This window comes from Monodon monoceros, unplaced genomic scaffold, assembly GCF_005190385.1.
Source record: "Monodon monoceros isolate NGI ecotype Baffin Bay Population unplaced genomic scaffold, NGI_Narwhal_1 Super_Scaffold_16, whole genome shotgun sequence".
Taxonomy (NCBI): Eukaryota; Metazoa; Chordata; class Mammalia; order Artiodactyla; family Monodontidae; genus Monodon; species Monodon monoceros.
Window position 1 is genome coordinate 7,682,861 of NW_021703772.1, and position 22,078 is coordinate 7,704,938.

Sequence of the window (22,078 nt, forward strand, 5' to 3'; positions counted from 1 at the left end):
ATGCCTTGTCTAGAATGGTATATGCCAGACTGTGTTAACGTTACTTACTTAACAAAAAAGTATAGATATATATGAAATGCTAGGGCCTTAATTCATGTGATTTTTTTATTATAGGACATCCCTTTGCCTTTAAGATGCTAACATGCATCAGGATTTGGTGAGAAGGAGCTACTGGGATGCGGCACTTACTGCTCACTGATGGTTGAAACTGTTTGTGTCACATCTTAAAGGATGATGTTTGGGAAAGGCCGCTCTACCTGACAGTGGTGAGGCAGTGGCTAAAAGAGAAATGGGCTAAAATGTCTGCCTCTTCGGAGGAAGGCTGCCCACCCTTGTCCATGAAGAAACTGGGTGTGTCTGTGGCCACAGGAGGCCCTCTGGTTGGGCGGCTGGGCATGTCCTATGGTGAGGCGCATGCTCCTCACCTGTCCTGACCCCCCTCCTTCCCTGATGCAAGTGCACAGCCCGGGCAACTGGAGAGGAGGAGGTTAGTGGTTACCAGCTCAGCAGCTCGCCTTGAGTCCCAGCTCTACCACTCGTTAGCTGTGTGATTTCAGGTAAATTTCTTAACCTCTCTGAATCTCAATTTATTTACCTGAAAAAAATGGGCGTACGATAGACAAGTGCCTGGTCTTAAATAAATATTACATTATTATTACGCATGCTGCGCAAGTGACTGGCCTGGGTGCCCCGACCCTAGGGTTTGGGCTGAATACAGCAAGGTCCTAGACGCTTCCCGCCATAATGCCACCACCTCGGTCCAGGCCTCCATGTCTTAGCAACTGGCGTCCCTATTTCTAGCCACTCCCTGCTGTTTCAGTCTTCACACCCAGAGAGATGCTTTCTCTCTCAAAGGCAAATCTGGATGGTCACGCCCCTCTCCTGCCTGAAGCCCTTCAGGGGCGACCACTGTCCTCAGGACAGTTCCACCTCCTGGTAAAATGAGGTTTTCCAGGCCACCTCTTGTCATGTGCTCGGGTCACCTCTCCCTTCTCGCTGCCCCCCTAACCCTCACACTCCAGTCATATTGAATTCTTCTAAAAAAATATTTATTTATTTATTATTTATTTGGCTGCATCGGGCCTTAGCTGCAGCCCACAGGATCTTTTTCATTGCAGCCTGCGGGCTTCTCTCTAGTTGTGGCGTGTGGGCTCCTGAGCGCGCAGGTTTAGTTGCCCCACAGCATATGGGATCTTAGTCCCCCGACCAGGAATCAAACCTTCGTCCCCTGCATTGGAAGGCGGATTCTTAACCACTGGACCACCAGGGAAGTCCCCATATTGAATTCTTGGGGCTCTCTCTTGCTTCTGTCCATTTGCACTGCTGTTCCCTTAGCCTGGAATCCTACACCATTCTCCCCCCATCTCTTTTTCTCAGATGTCCCTTCCTCTGGGGAGGCAGCATGAGGGGCCCACCTGGCTCCTATGTGCCTCCTGGGCATCCCGTTCCTATCCCATCACAGCACTTAGCCCACACTGCTGTGATCACCCCTTTGATCGTAGGCTGTATCTCCCCTCCCCACCCAGCGCCGCCTACCCTGGGCCCAGTGTGAGGCCTGGCACAGTGTAGACGCTCAAAAAATCTGTGCACGATGAAGGACTCCCAGGATGGTGCACACTCAGAAGTTGAAAGGGCTGGGTCCCTGCCCCAAAGCCCCTTTTCTGCGCGGGCACACAGCCCTCACGCATATACTTCTGACCCCTAACACTTGCTGCTAGAGGTTGTTGAAAACATAAAGCTCTGCCTAAGAAGCTGACATCACTCCCAAGCACTGAGAAAGAAGCTACAGCCTTCCCCTGTTCTTTGCCCATCCCCCGAGTCTACAGAGCACCTGTCCCCACTCACAGCAAGCTGGTGGCCTTTGTCATTTTACCCAGCCCCCCTCCAGCCATTCGTTTGTTTGTTCACTTACTCAGCCTGAAAGCTTTTCGGAGCTGCTGCTGTGGGTGGGTGCAGGGAGAGAGGGAAGAGACAAGCACCTGCGACAGAGGGCAGGCGACAGCCTAGGTGTGGCCCATTAAATCCTCCTGCAGCCTGGGAGGTGCTTCCACCCCTTTCTAATGTGTGGGGAAGCTTAAGGTGCAGAAAGGAAAGGTGATCAGGCCCAAGTCCCGCACCTCGTAACCAGCAGCTGGGTTCGCCACCAGTTTGTGTGACCTCGACACCCTGCTGCCTCTGCCATGTCCCGGGCCCTGCTGCCACCAGGAAGCCTTGGCCTGCCCTCCAGGAGCCCCCAGCCTCGTGGGGGGGGGGGGATACACCCACAAATCTAAGACCAATTTCAGGAGACGGCCAAGAGGAGGGAAACACTTCACATGAAAGGGATAAAAGAGCAAAGGTGTGGACGAGGGAAAAACATGCATCAGCCATATTCGGAAAATTAGGAATCAAGGGAAGAGGGAGGAGGGCTACGAGGTGAGGGCGGGACGGGCCTCCGGGGCCTGGGGAGCCAGACTCCAGGATGTGGGCTGCGCGGGGGAGCTGGGGGAGGCTGCTGAATGAGGACGGCCATGAAAGGGAAGCACACGGTGGCAGTGGGGCACAGGGACCAGAGGCCCGGCGCAGTCGGGGGGTAGCTGACGAATCTGAGGGCTTGCAGGCCGCAGCCAGAGGCAGCAAGAAAGGCCAGGGCAGCCCCGAGTTCGGAGCTGCACGCCAAAGTGAGGCTCTGGGAGCGGAGGGGAGGGACCTCAGAGGGTGACGAGGTGGCCCAGAAGCCCACATGGCCTAAGAGGGAGCCAGCTCCAGCTGGGCAACTGTGCCCCGTGCAGACCCTGAGCTGAGGAGGGGGGCCTTGGAGAGGCCACCGGACTCAGCAAGGAGGAGCCTGTGGCCGCAGCCCTGAGGGTGGGGAAGTTGGTTCCGAAGACCAAAGATTCAAGGGTGAGGGAGGCGGTCCAGTGGGGACTCCTCTCAATACGTTTGTTGGTGAAAGAAGTAATAGTTTGAAGAGAGGGTGAGAAGGGCCTCTGTACTGTTTTCTGATTGCTGTTTTAAGTTTCCAAAAGATCTATGTTTTCAGAGGCAAAGGAGCTAATGGGAAAGAACCTGGGGGTCAGTACCAGACCAACCAACCGTCCGGCAGGAAGTGGCTACCCAGGGAAGAGGCTATGTATCCTCGCAGCTGTGAGCTCCCAGCAGGGGAGGCTGGCCCAAGAGGTTTGGGTGGAGAGGAGGAGGCTTGTCTGGGCCTCCCTCTGCTGAAGAAGGACCCCAGGGGAGACCGTGTGTGACGAGCACGCAGGTAACCGCGGAGCATCACCCGAGGCCCTGTCCCTAAAACTGTCTTCTCAAGTCCACTGGGCACAGGAGAGAAGAGAAGGGCCCATGCCCGTCAGGTCAAGAGAGGCCCCTTGAATACAGCCTAGGGACAGGGCAGCCTCCGTGGGCCGACCCGCAGTTGGGGCAGGCACAGTCCAGACTGAGGTCAGCGCTGGGCCGGCCAAGCCAAGCGGGCTGCGCTGCACTCCCACAGAACTCCCAGAGACGACGGATGAGGCTGGCACCGGCAGCGGGGTCTCGGCCCAGCGTGGTGCCGACGGGCAGGGCCCCGGCCCTCGGCCTCTCCACTCCTCTGCACCTACACTCTCAACCCTGCCTGGCCAGGCTGGCTGAGCCTCCAAGGATGTTCCGTCTCCAGATCCATTTTACCAGGCTAACCAGACGAGAAACTCACTCAGCCTTTCCATACCCAGAACACTCAGAACATGGCTTTGGAAGTGACTGGGGAGCCGGGCAGAGTGGCACGGCTGCTGCCCAAACCTGAAAATGCATCCATTTTCAAAGGTCAAAACCAACTGAGAGACTTAGAACAGCCTCTTCTGCCCTCAGCCACCAGGGCGCTCCTCACAACTCTGCGGGAACCTCCTGCAAATGGAATTAGGCCGCTTACAGAGATTGTTCAATTAGCTCTCGGTGAAAACTGCTAACTTGGAAATTTGACAAGAATTGTTCCCAGCCAGTTTCAAATTCATTTCTTCTGAAGACTAAATTTTCCCCACTTGGGCACATCCTCACTGTGGGCCAGGAGCCCTTGGGCTTCGCATTGGCTGTGAAGGCAGCCGCTAGGCCTCTCACAAGGGCTGTGCGCCTGGGCGTGGCCCCTTCTCTGCAGCTGAGCAGCCGGCGGGAGCGGAGGCACTGGCCACCCTCAAGGGGCCCTCCGCTGCTCTCCCCACAGCCCCTAATTGAGTGTAGTGTGGTGGAAAACGCAAGGGCCCAGGAGCCGGTGAGATGGGAAGTCAGCGGCCGGATGAGCGCTAAAGTGGAAGCTGCTGGGGATGGGAAGGGAGCACAGTGCAGCTCTCTCCCAGGCCAGGGTGGAGCTGGTAGCCCGGAGCCCGGAAAGGGGCGGCCTGGAGGGAGGGAGCCGCAGGCAGTCTCCCGGGTGGATGGGTAGGTTGGGGGAGCACCAAAGGAAATGCAGCAGACTGACGGAAGGGCGCCCATCCACAGCCGGCGGGCACCCCGCTGCAGGCCCGAGTGGAGGGTGCTCCGGCCGCCGCTCGGGCCTCGCGCTGACCCCTCTCCTCCTGGGCTCACTGCAACCTGCTGAGCGTTTTGGACATTCCCATGAAACCACAGGGAAATGAATGGGGCCGAGTTCACAGGCGTGGAAAACCCCAGAGGAGAAGGCCTCTGGAGCCAGACATAACAGGACCTGTGGGTGAAGCCGGAGCCAGGTTTCCTCTTCTGGGAGGCTGAATCCACTCCAGGGCCTTTCTATAGGTTCAGCGGGCGGGGCGCAGCTGCAGCGAGGAGGCACGTTTCAGCCGCTTGTTTTTCTACCTCAAAGGACATCTCCAGAGGCTCCAGTTCAGAGCGGCCCTCGGGCCCTGCCAAAGGGAGGCCCAGTAGCTGCGGTAGGGAGGGGGGAGGGGACTGCCGGGAGCCGGGCTGACAGGCAGAAAGCCCTTTGTCAGCATCAAGAAGCTAGAGAAGCCTCGCTCCCTTCCCAAGGTTCAGGGCTCTGCTCCCTGAGGCACCGGGCAGACCTGCGCTCGTGGCAGAAAAATCCCCCTAAGCAGAACCAGGTCACAGTTTGTGCCGTGTGGCCTTGAAGAGCTGGGTAATTAGGGCTTGCTAGCTCCACCACAGTGTTGACACACATGCCCTTCTCCACCTCTAGCTGCTGTCCAACTGGAATTAGAACCGCTGACCAGAGGAGGTACGGCCAAGACGCGCAGAAGCCCCGCCACCTCTGGGAGCCGCTGTGGTGCCCCCAGTGGCTTATCTGCCCTAGGGGGACTCCCTGGCTGGCGTCCCTTTCAGGCCCCAGCCCCAAAGCGGGGGCCGGTTCGGCAGCCCTGGATAATGGACAGACTGGGCAAGCGCAGTGGGGGCCGGCACGGTGGGTCATCACTGACGTTGTGAGAGATCAATTGTGATTTAGAAACTAGGCTTTAGGTACGAGAATATTCGAGAGATAAGGGTGTTGTGGAACGCACAGGTTCTCTCTCTCTCTCTCCATCCCTCTCTCTCTCTCTCTCACACACACACACACACACACACACACTACAAAAGGCAGCTAGATGAGAGAGGAGAGACGCGTGTCCTTGGGAACTCAAGCTCCTTTGCTTCTTTTGCACCTTAGAGCATGTTTTGCTCACCTCCAAGACAGTCTTGGCCTCACTGCCGCTGGGGAGCAGCTCTCCTTGGGCAGGGCCGCCACCCCAGCTGTACGACCACTAAAGGCTGCAGGGAAATAGGAACCACTGCTGGTCTCAGGCTGGGCACGTGATGTCATCAAATCCTCACAAAACCTTGCACGGCAAGGGGCGTGTCAGGCCTAATCTGCCACAGGGAAACCGAGTGTCTGAAAGGCCAAGGATGGTGACCATGTAGATTACAGAGCCAGTGTGTGGCAGGGCCGTGGTCTGGAGACTGGGCTTTCTGACTCTGAAGTCTGTCCTCTACCCCTAACTTGTGATGAGAGGGGCTGCCAGGCCTACCTGGTGCAAGTGGAGGAAAGGGTAATGTGTCCAGGAGAAAAGGGGTTTCTGGAATGGGTAGAATGGGAATCCGAGTTCTTTAGGTCAGTAGTGGCCCCTCTGCCGTAAAGAGGGAATCTGCGTTTCCACGTTCTCCCCCCACCATGCCCCGGCACAGCAACTCCGCCTCCAGCAAGCCCTGCAGGATTCTGCATTTCTGTGGGAGGCCCAGAGTTCCACTGGGGGTGGGGGTGGGGGGACTGTCCAGGGCACACGTGCGATCGGGGCCTGCAGCACTAGGGGGGCCCCGGGGAGGCTGCAGCAATGAGCAGGAGGGGTGGGGCCCCAGCCCCGACACACTGACCTCCTGCGGGCACCTGCGCTGACGCCACTGGGAAGAGGTGGGCCAGTGGAAGGCGCAGGCAGGACGCACACTGGCAGGGGGACCTGGCTGTGAAACCACCTTAGGAAACTGCCTGGGCAGACTGGGCAAGTGTTTCCGGTCGCTACAACAGCCCCCGTGGGGCTCCTCGTAACCCTGACACGCCCTTTTTGGCTTTGTGAAAAAGGTCCAAGAGTGGGCTACAGTTCTAGCCACACACGTGGGTGGGATCGGCTTCCTTGAAGACAACATGTCTTGTAAAATCTTTTGGGAAACGTCAGTCCTTCCTTCTCCCCCTGGACCCAAGGCAGACCTGCCGGTCATGGATGAAGACGAGTCTTCAGTGCTCGAGGCCCTGGGGCTGGGCTGCGGGTCCCAGCGAGGGTTTTCCGGCTCTCCATGCTCCGCAGCCCTCTGCTCTGTTCGGCCCAGAGACCAAGAACTGCACTGTCAAATACTTTCTTGATTACGCCCCCCAGCTCCCAGCTGACACAAATCCTACTCTCTCACGTTGCAGCCGTGTTCTGGCTTCTGCTCACCTGGGTCTCCACTCACCTGCACCTGTGATGCCTTTACTGGCCCAGGCCGCCCTCCAGCCCCACCCCCGACTCTTTATGGGCCACCATTCCCACCTGTCCCCCACCAACCTGGCTCTGGCTGGCTCAGCCAGCTCCATTTACCTTGATTCCCAGGGCCTGGAACAGTATCTGGCATTCAGTAGGCACTCCTAAGTATGTTTTTTATCTGCAATGTTTTGCTTGGTTCATGCAAGACCAATTCCTAACATTTCTATGGTGCTTTACGTTGTTTGCACGTATGGTAGCCATGTGACCCTCATTACAACTGCGGGAGAGGGAGAGAGAGAGGATCCTGCCGCCTCCATTGCACAGAGGAGGAAATGGGCCTGGGGGTGCAGCCCCTGTCCACCTCGCTGTGGAGTGGGGAGCTGGCCCGAGTCTGGCCCGGGTGAGCAGATGCCTTTGGGGGTCTCTGTGCGGGCCCATGCCAGGTGCTTGGCCACTGTTGGCCCTTCTGAGTCTCACAACAAGTCTTAGACCCCTCATTGTTCATACGAGCAAAGGGAGGCTCTGAGAGGTCATGTGACTCCCCTAAGCTTACAGAGCGAGGACACCGGGGCCCCATCCACTGCTCTTCCTCAGGTGATCCTGTGCCACCTGCCTTAAGCTTTCTAAGGATTGGACAGCAGGGTCTCCTTAGCAGCACTCAACCAAGGGCTCTGCTGACAGCGGGGGGTCAACACAGGGCCTGCCCTGAGGCCACGCTGGCGCCTGGGGGACGGGCACCCGTGGTGATCTGCTGTGTCACTACCGCCCTTCCTTCCTGTCAAGGGCACCTCCGCCCTCAGCAAGGGTTGCAGCAGCAGAGGAGCCGAGGTCACTCATCTCGACCTAGCTTGCCACCTGCCCAGCAACCTCAGAGGGACAGCGCCTTTCCCCAAGGCTCCCTGCCCCCACGTCTGAGGCTGGCCGTACTGGGCCTGCAAACACGCAAGCCCACCTCCGGGCCTGGCCGGGCTGGGACATCCTGTAACCCTGGAGGTCTTATTTTTAGCCCTCGGTTTACCTCTGCCTGTCTCCGGCTCGGCGGACAAGAGGACAGGAATAGAACTTACCCCTACACCGCCAGCTCCCCATGTGAACGCTTCCTCCCATCTGCCTTTGGGGCTCTGGCCTCCTTCTGTGTCTCGGTGTTGCCCCTGGGATGAGCACAGGGGCTGAGCACATTTGCTTTTACTGCTCTAGTTCTCCTGTCGCCGGCTAAAGACTTGAAGGTTCTGCCTCTTTCATCTGTGGACCTCTTTCTGGCGAACGCTACTCAGTGGGTCAGAAGGGCGGGGAGAGTCGTCCTCGGGGCCATGGCCATCTCGACCCTTAGACATCTTGGTCTGGAAGCCTGCCCTAGGAGCTGCTGAGACACCTCAGCAAGCCTCACACAAGACTTTCTAGTCTGCCCCAAGAGGGTGTTTTCTCACTGAACTCTGAGCTGGGTAAAGAATTCTGGGCCTTTTTGTTTCCCCTGGTGAGTTCCATACTGTTAGAACTGCCCAGCTCCTGACAGTGTAAAGGGCCCTCAGAGGGGCTGGGCTAAGGGTGGGTTGGCTTCTTGCATCAAAGGCTGCAGCTCCCTCGGCCCCTGCACGTCTCGCTGACCTGCTGCTGGCCTCAGCCCAGCTCCCCCCGCAGCCATGAGGAAACTGGCATCTCTCTTTGGGCTTCCTCTTGGGTGACGTGCACCCACACTTCCTAGGACCCCCCTGGGGCTTCCAGGCTGCTCCCTCCACCTGCCACCCCTAGCCTGCCTCCACTCAGTCGCAGCTGAGTTTTCAAGGCTCAGTTCAGGCATCACCCTTCTTGGCCCATGGTCCTCTGGGCTGATTCTAGCCCCAGAACTGATTGTTGGATTGCGACCGTCTCCTTTGAGGCCAGTTTCCCTGTCTGGGGACCAGGCCTTGTCCACCTCTGTGTCCCAGGGCCAGGGGCACGTGTAGGTGCTATTCAACCTGGGTTAGACAGGCCAAGAGCTGCAATGTCAAATGCCTGTTTGGGGAATGAACGAGGCACTTCAGAGACATGATTTGCTTGGTGCTCCACAGAAAAGAGGGAAGGAGGACTGTTCTGAGGGGGTGGAAGCAGAGACCCCCAGGAGAAGGGCCTAGGAGTGGGGTTCCCGCAGCTTCCCTTCAGCTGTTCCCCGCTGGAAGGCAGGCATGTGAACTCAAGAGACAGAGCCTAAGTCAGCTTCTGCCAGCCTGATGGGACCTGCTGATTTGCTCTAACGAAATTCTTCCCTACCTGTAGACAGTTATCACTTAGATCCAACACAGGGTGACAGTATGGCTGGGGCTCATGTGTTGGTCACCTGATAAATGAATACTCTTGTCCAGAGCAGCCCACCTCATTCTAAATATGAAAAGTAGCAGATTAAAAAAAAAAAAAATCTTCTCCTGGGCTGTTTCCATTGAACTAACACTTGTCTTATCACCCACTGGGATGTGGTATGTTGAGTCTGGCAGAGCTCTTCGTTAGTTATGTGACTCTTAAAATATTGACCCACAGTTTTATGAACCAGGTTCAGAGTGGTTTAAATGGATTTGTTCCCATCCAGAGCCTCTGGGCTTCCCCAGCATCGTCATGTCCCTGCCTAGACACACACACAGCCAACCTCCAGGGCGCACCAGCTCTCCCTCCAGTGAGAGGGCGAGCACACTGGGAGGGGTTGCAGGGGCGAGCACACTGGGAGGGGTGGCAGGGGCGAGCACACTGGGAGGGGTGGCAGGGGCGAGCAAGGAGACTGCTGGTTTTCATCCCCACCTCTACCCCTGCATCTCTGGACTGATGGAAGCTCTCAGATACAGGCTGTGTGAAGACTTCAGCCCTTTCCAGGTGCCACCCTCAACTCCACCTTAGATCCAAGGCCAGAACAACCTGGATTAGGCTGGGTTGATGGTTAAGTCAGACGGCAAGGCCAGTGGATGTCAAAACCTGAATGGAGCCCACGGTTCTACTTTCCTGAGCTGCCGCTCTGCAGGCCAAGTCCATCTTTTAGGGCAGCCTGGGATGCACAGGGAACCCTGCTTTTCCAGGACCTAGAGATGCTCTAAAACAGTTCTCTAGGCGCCTGGGAAGCTGACCAGATTTCTGCGTCAGCAATGGCCTCCGGGAGCTTCGTCATAGGTGGCTCAGGCCAGGCCTGGGCAGCCATCATGACTGGGAGGACCAGCCCGTTCCACCCAGGCTTCCCTCAGGGTGAGAACTGCTCTTCCTGGCAGAGGCCTCAGCCCAGCTGTCCCCACCTGGGAGGAGGCCCTGCCCAGTGCCCTGCAGGGCCCTGTGTGGTCACCTGGCTGTGGCCGTCCTCCCATAGCCACTGTGGAGAGAGAGACTGTGCTCCCTGGCTAGAGGTGTCTATGCCAGTCCATTTCCCAGCAAATCTTTGTGAAGTTCAAGCCCAGTTCCTCACAGGTCACATTTGGGTGTTGCAGAATTACTGCCATCTGGTCATTCTGCAACAACACAAAGACCTGGCTGCTGGTTTCACCTTACAGGCAGAGCACAGCTCAGGGCGGTGTCCGCTGCCAACTGCATGCAGAGACTGGGCGCACACCTCCACCATGGCCTTCGTCACCGCCTGTGAATGTTACCTTACACACCTGTCTTCCTCTGTGGGCTGTGTGCTTCGTGGGGGGAGGATCTTTCTCATTGCCCAGTAGCTGGCACTAGCAGGTGTCCAACAGTTTGCTAGTAAAGCAGAGGAAAGGTGTCTAGATCTGGGCTAGGAAACAACAGGCAAATGCATTCCCTGCCCACGAGGCACGTGGGCAGACGTCCTCAGGGCCCTTCCTTCCACACTGAGGAATTTCCGAGGGGTCGCTCTCTAAGTTTGGCAGTGGGAAATGATCCATCTGGCAAGTAACGCAACTCTGAATATATAAGGGCTTCCTGAAGATTCCTGTGGTTCCCCGACATGAGCTCAGCTTTATCAGGGCTCGGACCAGCGCTGGCCTCAGGCCTCTATGGAGACCCGGTCTGGCCTGGATGGGAAGGGGCACAGGAGGGCAGGCTTCTCCCTGTGGATGGGCAGCAGCAACCTCTTGTGCTCTTGCTTGTTGAAGTCAAGAGGGAAGGTGGGGGGGGGGGTCCACCATACACGGCCTGTGTAACCTGGACGGCTAACCTCCCTAACCTCCACTTCCCACCCCTCAGGGGGAGGATTAAATGAGACACATTACGTAAAGCTCTCATCTCAGGGCCCGGCATGTTGTTAAGCATTCCATAAGCATTAGTAATTATTATTATAAAAACCTGAAGGTGACAAGAGTCTGGTGTCATTAGAATACTGAAGGATGCTAGAACACAGAGCAAATGCAGCCAATGCCCTGGAGACCTGGAGACGTTCACTCAGCACTTGCTGGGCGTCTGCAGCGTTCCAGGTATTGTGCTCGGGGCTGGGACACAGATACTGTCCCAGCCCTTGGGCCTAGGGAGTCAGGAGATAAACACATACTCACTCCCCTACCGCCCCATGAGAATTTTCTTAGTCACACACCGGCTCTTTGCTTCGGCATTTATTTACTGAGTTCCCACAGCAATGTTCTCAGCACTTTGGGCGACGGATCCCTCAGAGGATCTGAGGAAAGTGGTTTTCTACGCATTCCTTCACACACTCTACCCACAAAACCTCCCCCATTCTATTGCAAGGAGTTCATGGGTCATGAAGCCTAAGGCGGAGCCCGCCTCACAGGACACACAGCAAAGTACTGGCGTTTCTGAGGAGGCAAACGGTCGCACAGGCCGCGTAAGAGTTAGGTCTGATGAGCCTGACAGTTGGGGAAAACACCAGGAGAAAGCCGAGAGGCGTGAAGGCTTCCTTCAGCTTCGAGAGCGGAACACTGAAGATCTGACGGTTTCCTGGAACATTTACGACACAGAAGATGGCGACCAGCTAACTGGTCTTTCATCTGCACTGAAGACTAATTAATGAGAGGAAACAGACTGAGATGAAACCAGAGGGCTGTTAGCACTAAGGAAGAATTTCCCAACATGACAGATGCACTAAACAATTCAGTTCAAGTTGATTTAAAAAGTACACCACCATCTCACTTATCTAAAACTCAGCCACATGCTCAATCTTGAGCACCCGATACATGGGGCAGAACCAGCAAACAACCAACAGACCAGGCCTTGGGGGCCAACACAGGTGCCGGAGCCAGGAGTCGAGTGTGACTCTCAGGGAAGTCCCGCCTTCGCTCCCCACTCAGACCCTTTCCTCTTCTCGATGGACAGTTCTGACTACTAGACTCGGCTTCCTGGCTGATGCCATACCCCCATGGCGCCTCATGCTCACAGCCAGGCTGAGAGGGTGCTCCTGGTGTCTCCTGGACAGCAGTAGAGAAGTGACAACGGGCCCTGACTGTAAAGGTGGACACAAAGACAGTTGGGGCAGGGCCTCAGTAAAGTCGAGTGAAAGCACATGGCAGTATTGGGAGTATTTAGAGCAGAGGCAAAGCCGCAGAGCGCAGTAGAGCCTAAGGAAAATGCTTTTGTATCACCATATAAACATTGTGAATAATCCTAAATTATTAAAAAGGGCTACATGATGTCCAGTGGACACCATTAAAGCAAAAAATACGTCCATAAATTAAAACAAGAGCCATTCCTTCTGTGAAGTTCCAGAGAGCTCACACACGAAGGTGTTTAGAGAAGATCACAGCTGGCCCACCACTGAGGGAGACACCATCGAGAGGACACCCGAGAGAGGAATGCTGCCCGGAGAGCGCAGTGCTGCTGGCTTGGTGGGCCCTGCTCTGAGCGCTCCCCACAGCTCTTCAGTTCCAGGGTGATGGGAGCGAGGTCCTCATCGACCCCAGGAAACGAGCCATGTTCTCTGCAACACTGGCCCACTCCTGGGCTTGGAAGGCAGACACCGTGTCTCACTCATCCTCAACCTTGGAGCCTGGCCCAGCAGCCCCTGGCACGTCCTTGGGTCGTGGGGTCATGTGGGGCTGGCCGGGGGCAGCTTGCAGTCAGTGGCGTGCTGTGTGTTCTGCATTTCAGCTAGGCTTTGCTGGGGTGGGTTTTCAGAGCAGCTGCGTAAGTTGGCCACTTGCTTTTTGCTTGACTCAACGGGCATGAGCTGGGCACCTGCTCTGGTCACTCTGTGAGGTCTCTGCCCGCCTGAGTGCCCACCTTTGGAGAAGTGTGCTCAGAAGGGAGAGTAATGGTGTTCAATTCCTCTTCAGTAAATAAAGTGATTTATATCTAAGTGATTTCTATCCACTGATGGCCTTTGTCGTCAAGCACAGCAACCCCCTCAGGCTCTGGAGGCTTCCTGCCCAAGCACCAAGAAAAAGCCACAATGCCCCAGAGAGCTGGGGAGTGGCAGTGAAGACAGATCAGAAACACTTCCCCACAGAGAGCACAGCCAAAAGCGAGAGAGCCAAGCACGTTCTGGCTACCCGCCAGGCAGCTGCAGGAGGCGCCAGCCATGGGCACCTTTCTTCAGGCTTAGAGCCAACACGCAATCCTGTGGCCCATTTCCTGCATGGGCGAACCTCCCTCAGAGTATCTCAGGCCTCTGTGGCCTGGGCCTGGGCTCTGACTTCCAGCCACCCAACAGAGGGTGCTTACGGCAGAGGCATTTGCTACTTTAAGTAACTGAACATGCCCTAGAGGCTGGTGCAGCCCACCGGCAGGCCTGAATGCCACCAGCTTCTAGCACTCCTCAAGGTCTTGGAAAGGGACAGCCCTCCTTGGGTTTAAAAACTAAACAGCTGAGCCATCAACTTAGAAAGGTTAGCCTCAGGGGCCAAAGAGCAGTCTTTCCACTGGGATGGGAATCTGTGGATGGACAAATACCCAGAGTGGCAGAAAAGACATAGATCGTGCCAGGGAATTCTGACAAAGGTATATATATGGCAGAGAGAGAGGTACAGAGAAAACAAAAATGCTAATTTTCCCCATCCTCTCTCACTGGTCAAATCATGTCACCATATGCTCAAAGAGCATTTGGAAAAAAACAACTGAAGGATTCCAAGTCACACTGGATTGCTGCAGCCCTAGGAGGTTCCTAGAATGGACACAGTTGCAGTCCATCACAAAAAGATGAGTAAAGGGAACGGCAAAGGAAATTTAACAAGAAGGAAAAAACGCTGTTTGCTTAATGTAGCCCTGTGTTAAATCAACCAAGGGAACTCTCTTTTATAAGGTCTTTGAGAGTTGCAAAGTATTTAGTTTCGAGAGTTTCTGGTGGCCTAGAATTGTCTGTCTTGGGTCATCCTTGGGTAGTTATTTGGGCGGCAGGAAGGGACACTCTCACATCATGGCTCGGGCCGCGGAAGCCCCTGCCAGCCCTGGGCCTGTTTGGGTCTCTACCCTCCTTGCACTCTTCCTTCCTCTCTCCAAACCTCAGCAGATAAAGATTCTGTGTGTCTGCATAGGGTTCAAAATCCTCAAATTGGGACAGCTTGAGGGTTTAAAAACACACAGTCCCACCCAACAACCCAAGCAGCCTGACCAGAAGGAAAGCCCTCAATCCTCACCGCCCACCTCCTTGGCATCAGAGAAAAGCCCAAATGGCAGTAGAGGCCAGGAAAGGCCTAGCCTGGTGGGTGGCTCGGCCAGGTGGCTGAGGAGAGCTGCAGGGGCGGCTGCACGGGCAGGCAGGGAGGGCTCCTTTCGGCATGACACTTGGCTGCCCCAGTTTGCTTCCATGACAACGGAAGTCAGAGAAAGGCGGATGTGCAGATGACACTGCTATAAGGAGGTATGGGGGAGGGAAAAGGAAAAGATGTTCAGCGTACCTGTGAAGTAGCTTAGCAACTCTCCTCTTGGAAACCTATGACGAATGTGGTATTTTTTTGTGACCTTGGGGGTTACACATTCAATATTCTACCAGGGAATCGGGGAGTAGTAAGAACAGCCTGGGCTTTGGGTCCGACACCACCTGTTACAACCCCTGCTCAGCTGTATCAGCCACGCGATCCGTCTGTAAAATGGACAAGGCAAAGTCTTCCTCACAAGGTTAAAATAAGGAGTCACAGTCTTGTGATATTCCATCTGCCTACCTCCTAACATACAAAAACCACCACTGCCACATTTCAAACTTAGAAGTACCTTCGAATTGAAAGATCAACTTGGGGAAAAGCAAAATCAAATGTATACAAAAGGGAATTTTACTGTTAAGTTTTCATAATTTATAAGTGAGTCTGTGGTAAAAACCCTTTTCTCTGAGATCAAGAACAAGACATGGACGCCTGCTATCATCACTTCCATTAAATACTGTACAGCACTACGAGGCAAGAAAAAGACACAAATGGTGTTGATACTGGAAAGGAACAAGTAAAACTGGGTACAGAGAAAATCAGAAAAAATCTACAGATGAATTATTTGAATTTAATAAATTTAGCAAGGTCACTGGATACAGGGACAATAAAAATAAACTGTCTTTCCATACATCAGCAACAAAGAGACAAGGAAATTTATAAATACTATTTTAAATAGTATCACAAATATTAAATACCTACCAGTAAATCTAATTAGAGATAATCAAGAAGACCACTGCATAAAAATTTATGAAACGTTACTGAGAAAAATTAAAGAAGACCTAAATAAAGAGTGGGATACACCATGTTTGTGGAGTAGAAGACAATCATAAAAGGGTTAATTTTTTCCCAACTTGATCTCAGTGTAAATCCAGTGCAATCTCAGTGTAAATCCCAGCAAGTCTGTGTGCATGTGTGTGGCAACTGACAATCTGATTCTAAAATTTCCATGGAAATGGAAAGGGCCAAGAATAGGCTAGGTGCCCTTTACTGAGGAGCAGCAAGGTGGAAAAGTCTAACTCTACTGAATATCAAGACTTATAATAAAGGTACAATGATTAAGACAGTGTGGCACTGGCACAAGAAGAGACACGCAGATCAGTGAGACAGGACAGAGTGCAGATACAGATCCGTGCGGATACAGACCCTTCATTTTGACAAAGGTGGCCCTGTGGAGCAGTAGGAATGATGCTGGGTCGATTAGATGTCCACACGGGAAAAACTGAAACTTGTTGTACTATATTCAAATCTCATTTCTGAGTAGATTATGGTCTAAAATAGAAAAGGTAAAACAATAGAGCTTCTAGAAGATAATGTAAAAACATGTTGATGGCTAATTGCCTGTGTCCACTGGACGGGCCACAGGGTGCCCAGGTTAAACATTATTTCTGAGTGTGTCTGTGAGCACTTGCATTGGGTAAAGTAGACTGCCCTCCCCAGCGTGGGAGGCCTGAACAGAGCCAAAGGGTGAGGAGGGAGTTCTTCCTCTCACTGCTTGCCCTCTCGTCTTATCTTCTCCTCCCCGCAGACTGGGAGTTACCATTGACTTTCCTGGTTCTCCAGCTTACCAGACAGCAGATCATGGGACTTCTCAGCCTCCATAATCACATGAGCCAATCCCTCATAATAAATCTCCATATATATATATATATATATATATATATATATATATATATATACACACAAATATAAAAATAAATAAATAAATAAATATATATCTCCTACTGGTTCTGTTTCTTGGAGAACTCTAATACCAAACATGTCTTCATGATGTTTATATAGTTTTCTTAAATGGGATATAAGAAGAATTAACCATAAAGAAAAAACCCGATACACTGAACTACATTGAAATGAAGAATTTCTGTTCATTTAAACACCACCAAAGAGAGTAAAAAGGCAAGCTACTGAGTAGAAGGTATCTGCAACATGTATAACCAACAAAGGACTCACACCCAGAACAGAGTGAACTATAAGTCAACAAGAAAAACGGAAAACCTAGAAGAATGATGGGCACACAATTTGAAAAGGCATTCTACTGAACGGCCAATAAATATATGAAATCTCGTATGTTGCTGGCAGGAGTGTTAAACTGGTACAACCACTTAGGGAAATCATCTGGCAGTATCCACTAAAGTGGGTATTTTCTCTGAGTTAGTAGTTTCACTCCTAGGTATACACTCAAAAGAGATATGTGCATGTGTGCACCAAAAGACACGTATAAGCAGAATTATTTATAACAACCTCAAATTGGAAACAACTCAAATGTTGACTGAATTAATGCAGACTGGATAAATTACAGTGTATTCATACAAAGGAAGACTTATAGCAATCAAAATGAATGAATTAGGACTATATGCAGCAACAACGATGAATTCTCAAAAACAACGCTGAAAGAAGAAAGTCAGACACAAAAGAGAAGCCACTGAATGATTCCGTTTATATGAAGTTCAAAGCCAGGCAAAACGAATCTGTAGTGTCAGAAGCAATGATGGTGGATTCCTTTCTGGAGGAGAGGGGTACGCTGGAAGCTCCTGGGGTGCCGAAATGTTCTATTTCTTGATGTGGGTGAGAGTTACATGGGTGTGTTTGTTTGCTAATACTCTTTGAACTAGATGCACATGACTTGTGCACTTTTCTCTATGCATGTCATAGTTCAAAAATAAGTTTCACAAAGTGAGTTCATGTAAGAATCTATTTTCCAGCGTGTGGACTATGGAAGAAAAGAGTGGAGTGGATATTAAGTCACACTACGTGCTGAGACACGGACCAGTGTGCGTGATGTGTCTGCATCTGGCCTCTGTCCAGTATAATCTCCCCATTGCCTCTGGCTTCCACATTTCCTCACTCTGATCAGTTCTGCCCTTAGAATGCCGGCAGGAGCTGAGGGGCTAGCAATTTCTATCAGGGGCTGAGCACCCTGCCCCAGCAGCATAGGAAACCTCTGATGAGACAATTCAGTGCTTTACAGCATGGCTTCAGGCTCCACCGCACCCCACCCCCCCCATTCTCCCAAGACGTAGGGAAGGGTGCTGACTCAACACAGCTGAGTAAGAGCTTCCCTGCCCTGGCCACCCGTGGGGTGCATTACATTTGTGGGAGACTGGGTGACTGTAACCCAATGGTAATGTAAGCTACACAGAAGGCAGTCTCGCTGACCCAGGCCTTGCTGCCCTCCCTGCCCAGGACCCACAGGCAAGTTCAGCATCACTCCGTAGCTGTTCCAGGTCCCACCCCTGCCGTGTATCACATGGCTGAGGCAGTATCCCAGGGAGAAGCCTGCTGGCTCTACCTCTGGTTTACAGCTTGAGCTGGGTGGGCCAGGGCACCACTAGGGGAACTGGCCTCCCTTTCTATTAAGTGGGAGTGTTCATACTCACCCCCTTCCCTTCCTATAGGGAAAACTCAGGTCAAATGAAACACTGCATTTTGGCACCCAGGATACCATTATTGTTGCTGCACGGAGTGAGGTGGTGGGAGGGAACAGGAGCCCCCCACCATCTCTCTGCACGGTGTGGAAGTGGAGAAGCGCATCCCTCACTGATCACCGTCTTGATTCCAGCAGCTTAAGCAGGAGTCATGCCTGCATCACACCAAAGCCCGACACTGAGGGCTGCGGTGGAAAACAGTGAGCTCCCACCTGCAGCGCAAGCGGCCGACTCCAAGACGCCCACTGCAGCCGCCGGCTTGCTCCCATGAGGTCACTTCTGGCACCTTCCTCTGGCTGAGTTGCCTCCAATTTCCCCAAAAGCCCTCCTCCTCCCCCTTGATTTCCAGCTCTCCTTTCTCCTAACCAAGGGCTTCACCAGGAACAAGGAAGGCATTCTTCATTCTAACCTGGCAGTGTCAGCGGGAGGTCTGGAGGCTCTCAGGTAACACCACTCCTTAGCCTGAGGAACTGGCATCAGGTCCGAGGTGCAGGCACACAGTGTCATTTCCAAAGTACTGGGAACACTGGGAAGTGTTAAGTGTTGGTCTGAAGTTGTCAGGGCTGCTGGGAAATATTCCATCTGCTTATTTAGGTGAAGGAAGAGGACACGAACCAAGCAGAGGAGGAAACGAATTAGATGCAGGGCTTTATCCAGGAGCCCTGCTCTTTCTCCTGCCTGAGTGCGGTGGCCACGAAAAGGCGCCTCTCAGCTCTCCTGCCACGGGAGCATAAACGGCCTGGTGGCCCAGCCGCAGCCCCTGACCCACCACTGCACTGACACCAAGGCCACACTTCCCGAGGGCTGCTCCCAGCCGGTGACTAAGCACTCGAAGGACCTGCAGGATGTGAGGCTTCTCCAGCAGGTGACTTTGGTTCCAGGACTTCCCATCAGTCTGGCTGAACCTTCTTAAAACTGGGCTGCAGCCCAAGACTCTTCCTACCCAGTCCTCCTCCTATGCCCTCCTCCACAGGGGCTGAGCTTGTGTCAAGATCTGAAGACTCTCTTCCTGCCTTCTCCTCTTCTCTCCCCTTCTAATCCTGTCCTGGCATCTGCTTCTCAGCAGACCTGATGTGTTAACACAGTGGTACTGGAGTGGGTCTGAGAGAGAGGCAAAGAGATGGAGTTTGGGGCCTGGCTTGCTTACTACCCAGCGGGCAGAGACGACACTCTTCTGAGTCGAATGTGGGGCACGGAGAATCCCTGGCACAAAGCAGTGGCCCAGCTGCTCAAAGACTCACCAGTGGTGACCTGGGAAAAAGCCTTTGCTCGACCGTGTTGATTCAAGCATTTGAGAGCCCGGGTGGTGCAGTGTCTACCAGGACCATGAAGTGAGGCACACGGTGCCCAGCAGGGAGACGGTGACAGGCTGAGGGCCCTCAGCCAGCAGCTGCAGGCTAAGCCGGAGAGCCAGAGGGCCTCTTACAGAGGCAGCTTACAGAAAGGTGGCCACACTCCCTGCGGAAGGCTAGTGACACCCTGTGCTGTAAGACATGCAGGGGGCCCACCCTGCATCCCCCACCTCATTTCTGGGGCTTCAAGGCCTGTAACTAGGTTTAAATGTCAGGGAAATGGGGCTGGGGATGTGCTGGGCCTGATAAGGCAGAAAGAGATTATATACCAAGAGTGGGAAGGATGAGCTAGCAGGATTTGAGGGCCTTCATCAAAGGGGCCAGGAGATGAGATGAGCAAGAATTCACTGTTTTGGGCGAATTTTCTTGGGATGTGGGATTCAGCACCCTTTCAAAGACCCTAGGGGATGGGGCAAACTCGCTGCTGGAGTGGTCCTTAGAGGCCTGCAGGCAGTGACAGCTAAGGCTGAGCAAAGTGGAAGGGCGTGAGCTGCCCTGGCAGACAGCTGGGGAAGGAAGAAACAGGCTGAGTCCAGAAGGCCTAGTGGAGGCCTATGGACTGTGGGGGGGCCCACAGGACACCCCCTTCACCAGGATCATCAGAAGTGTGCTGGTGAGAGGAACACCAGCATTGCTAAGGAGATTGGTAGGAGATTTGCGGGCCACCAAGGACAGCAGAAGAGGCAGTCACAGAGCTGGGCTCATTAACGCCTATGGGGGTGATGGAACCCAAGGTAGCTCAGGCCAGGGGTAACACAACAAGGGTCCCTCTGAACTACAAGTGATGCTACTGCCGGGATTCTTCCCGCTGTGTATCCAGGGGTCAGCAGATGAGAGGAGGAGTCGCATCATGGTGGGGAGGGACTCTCCTGGTGCTCCCTTGCCCGACTGTGAACAGACGCATGGACATATGTTTCAACCCTGTCCTGAGAAGGATATGACAACCAAGGGCTCAGAACCTCCCAGTGAAGTTTTGAGTCACACCACCAGCTAAGCTGCCAAGACCTGCTGAGGTGCTGGCTGAAGGTGAGAAGAATTCTGAATGGGCAGCAGAGGTGGTAGTCTGTCCCATTAACATGTCCTTTCTAAGCTCTTCCTCGGGAACAGAGGCCACGGGAGCCACAGAGAAGATGCTCCCCACACGAGCGGAGAAATGGATCTGTGCAGGGCAAGGGGTGGGCTGTGGCTGCCCAGAAGAAGCCCCGTCCAGGAAGACGGCCCTGGCCCTCTGGATCCCTGTGCCCAGGGGTGACTGGGCACGGCAGGGGTCCTGAGGCAGGCCCGCCCCTGTGGGACCTGAGAACAGCACCGTGGGCTGACACTCTGCCTGCCCAGCCCCCTTTCCCCATCCCTCTCCTTCACAGGGGCAGGCCAGAATGGGCTTTGGAATCTGCTAGAACTAGAGGAAAATTCAGGCTCTGCTCTTGACCATGGTGTGACCTAGGGCAGGCTAACCTCTCTGACTCTCAGCCTTGTTTTGTTTTTATTTTATTTAATCTGTAAAACTGTGAAAATAATATAACCTCCTTGACTTTTTTGAAATCTGTAAAAATATAAAGATAAGATCTGTCTTGAATGGTTTTGAAACTAGAAATAACTTGGGTAAGCCCCTAGCCCAGTGCTGGTGAGTTGTGGGCATTCAGGAGGTGGTAGCTCCTATCACTATTATGCTACATGGATCAGAAACTCTACGGGTCGTCAACAAAGTGTAGCCTTGCAATTGTACTCAGCTTCTGCAAGTTTGCTTGGCATACTTAATGCTCTTTATAATTATTACTATGCCCTCCTATCAGGCAAAAAATGGTAGGTAGTGATGTAAATAACTGCAATTACTACTATATTTGCAGAATTAAATCAAATGTTTGCAGTCTCTTTCTTCTATGTGTTAGCTCTTCAGAATGTATAAACCATCCAAGGAAACCGTTTTCCCTCATGTCATGTATAATTTAATCCTCATGATAATCCCACAAAAAATGAAAAGACAAAGGTTGGAAAGACAAAGGCTGCGTAGCCAGGTTCCCTCTCTAAAAGGATTCAATTAGGTCCCCCAACCCCTGGGCTAGGCACTAGGGGTACTGAAATAATAAACAAAACAAGGCCTTGACCTTAAAAGGACTCAGCGTAGAGGAAGGAGGAGACAAGTAAACCAGTGCCTGAAGTGCACTGTGATGAGGGCTGAAGCAGAAGCAGAAGCGGACAGGTGTGGCAGAGGACTGCGGAGAAGGCACTCATGCCTCAGCCTTTCGTGATGGTTGTCGGGGGTTGGAATGGCTTCCCAGAAGAAGTAATACTTGGCTGAGAGTGGAAGGAGAAGTAGAGATTACCCAGATGGGTGTGAGCGGGCGGTGAGAAACAGCGGTGTTCTAGAAACGGGGCATGGCACGGTCACACAGAGACACCTTGCATGCGGCAGACTCAAGATGGTCTGGCAGGATGGAATGTGGGGTACGCTGGAGCAGGTAAGCGTCTAATCACAGAGCTGTCTTCTGGTGATGGGTGCCCAGTCCCTTCCTCTAGCCTATGAGCCCCTGAGGGCCACGTGAGTGTTTATTCAGCTCTGCAGCCTCAGTGACTAGTTCTGTACTGGTACCCAGCAGAAACTCTCTGTATGCTTGTTGAATGAATGAGTAATCAGACTCACACTTTCA

The 22,078-nt window shown here is 53.3% G+C and overlaps 1 protein-coding gene across 10 annotated transcripts in view; it reads right to left on the minus strand.

Moving 5' to 3' along the window:
• DIS3L2 (DIS3 like 3'-5' exoribonuclease 2) overlaps nt 1–22,078 on the minus strand; it is a 373,313-nt gene that overhangs the window by 11,351 nt on the left and 339,884 nt on the right. For 5 of the 10 annotated variants that reach the window (XM_029224424.1, XM_029224419.1, XM_029224422.1 and 2 more), the window contains exon 15: nt 18,488–18,604. The exons of 3 other annotated variants lie outside the window; for them this stretch is intronic. In XM_029224424.1, coding sequence (XP_029080257.1) covers nt 18,488–18,604 — 117 coding nt within the window. Of the gene's footprint in view, nt 1–18,487; nt 18,664–22,078 lie in introns of all 10 variants that reach the window. 2 more of the 10 variants (XR_003793808.1, XR_003793807.1) reach the window with 2 other exon arrangements.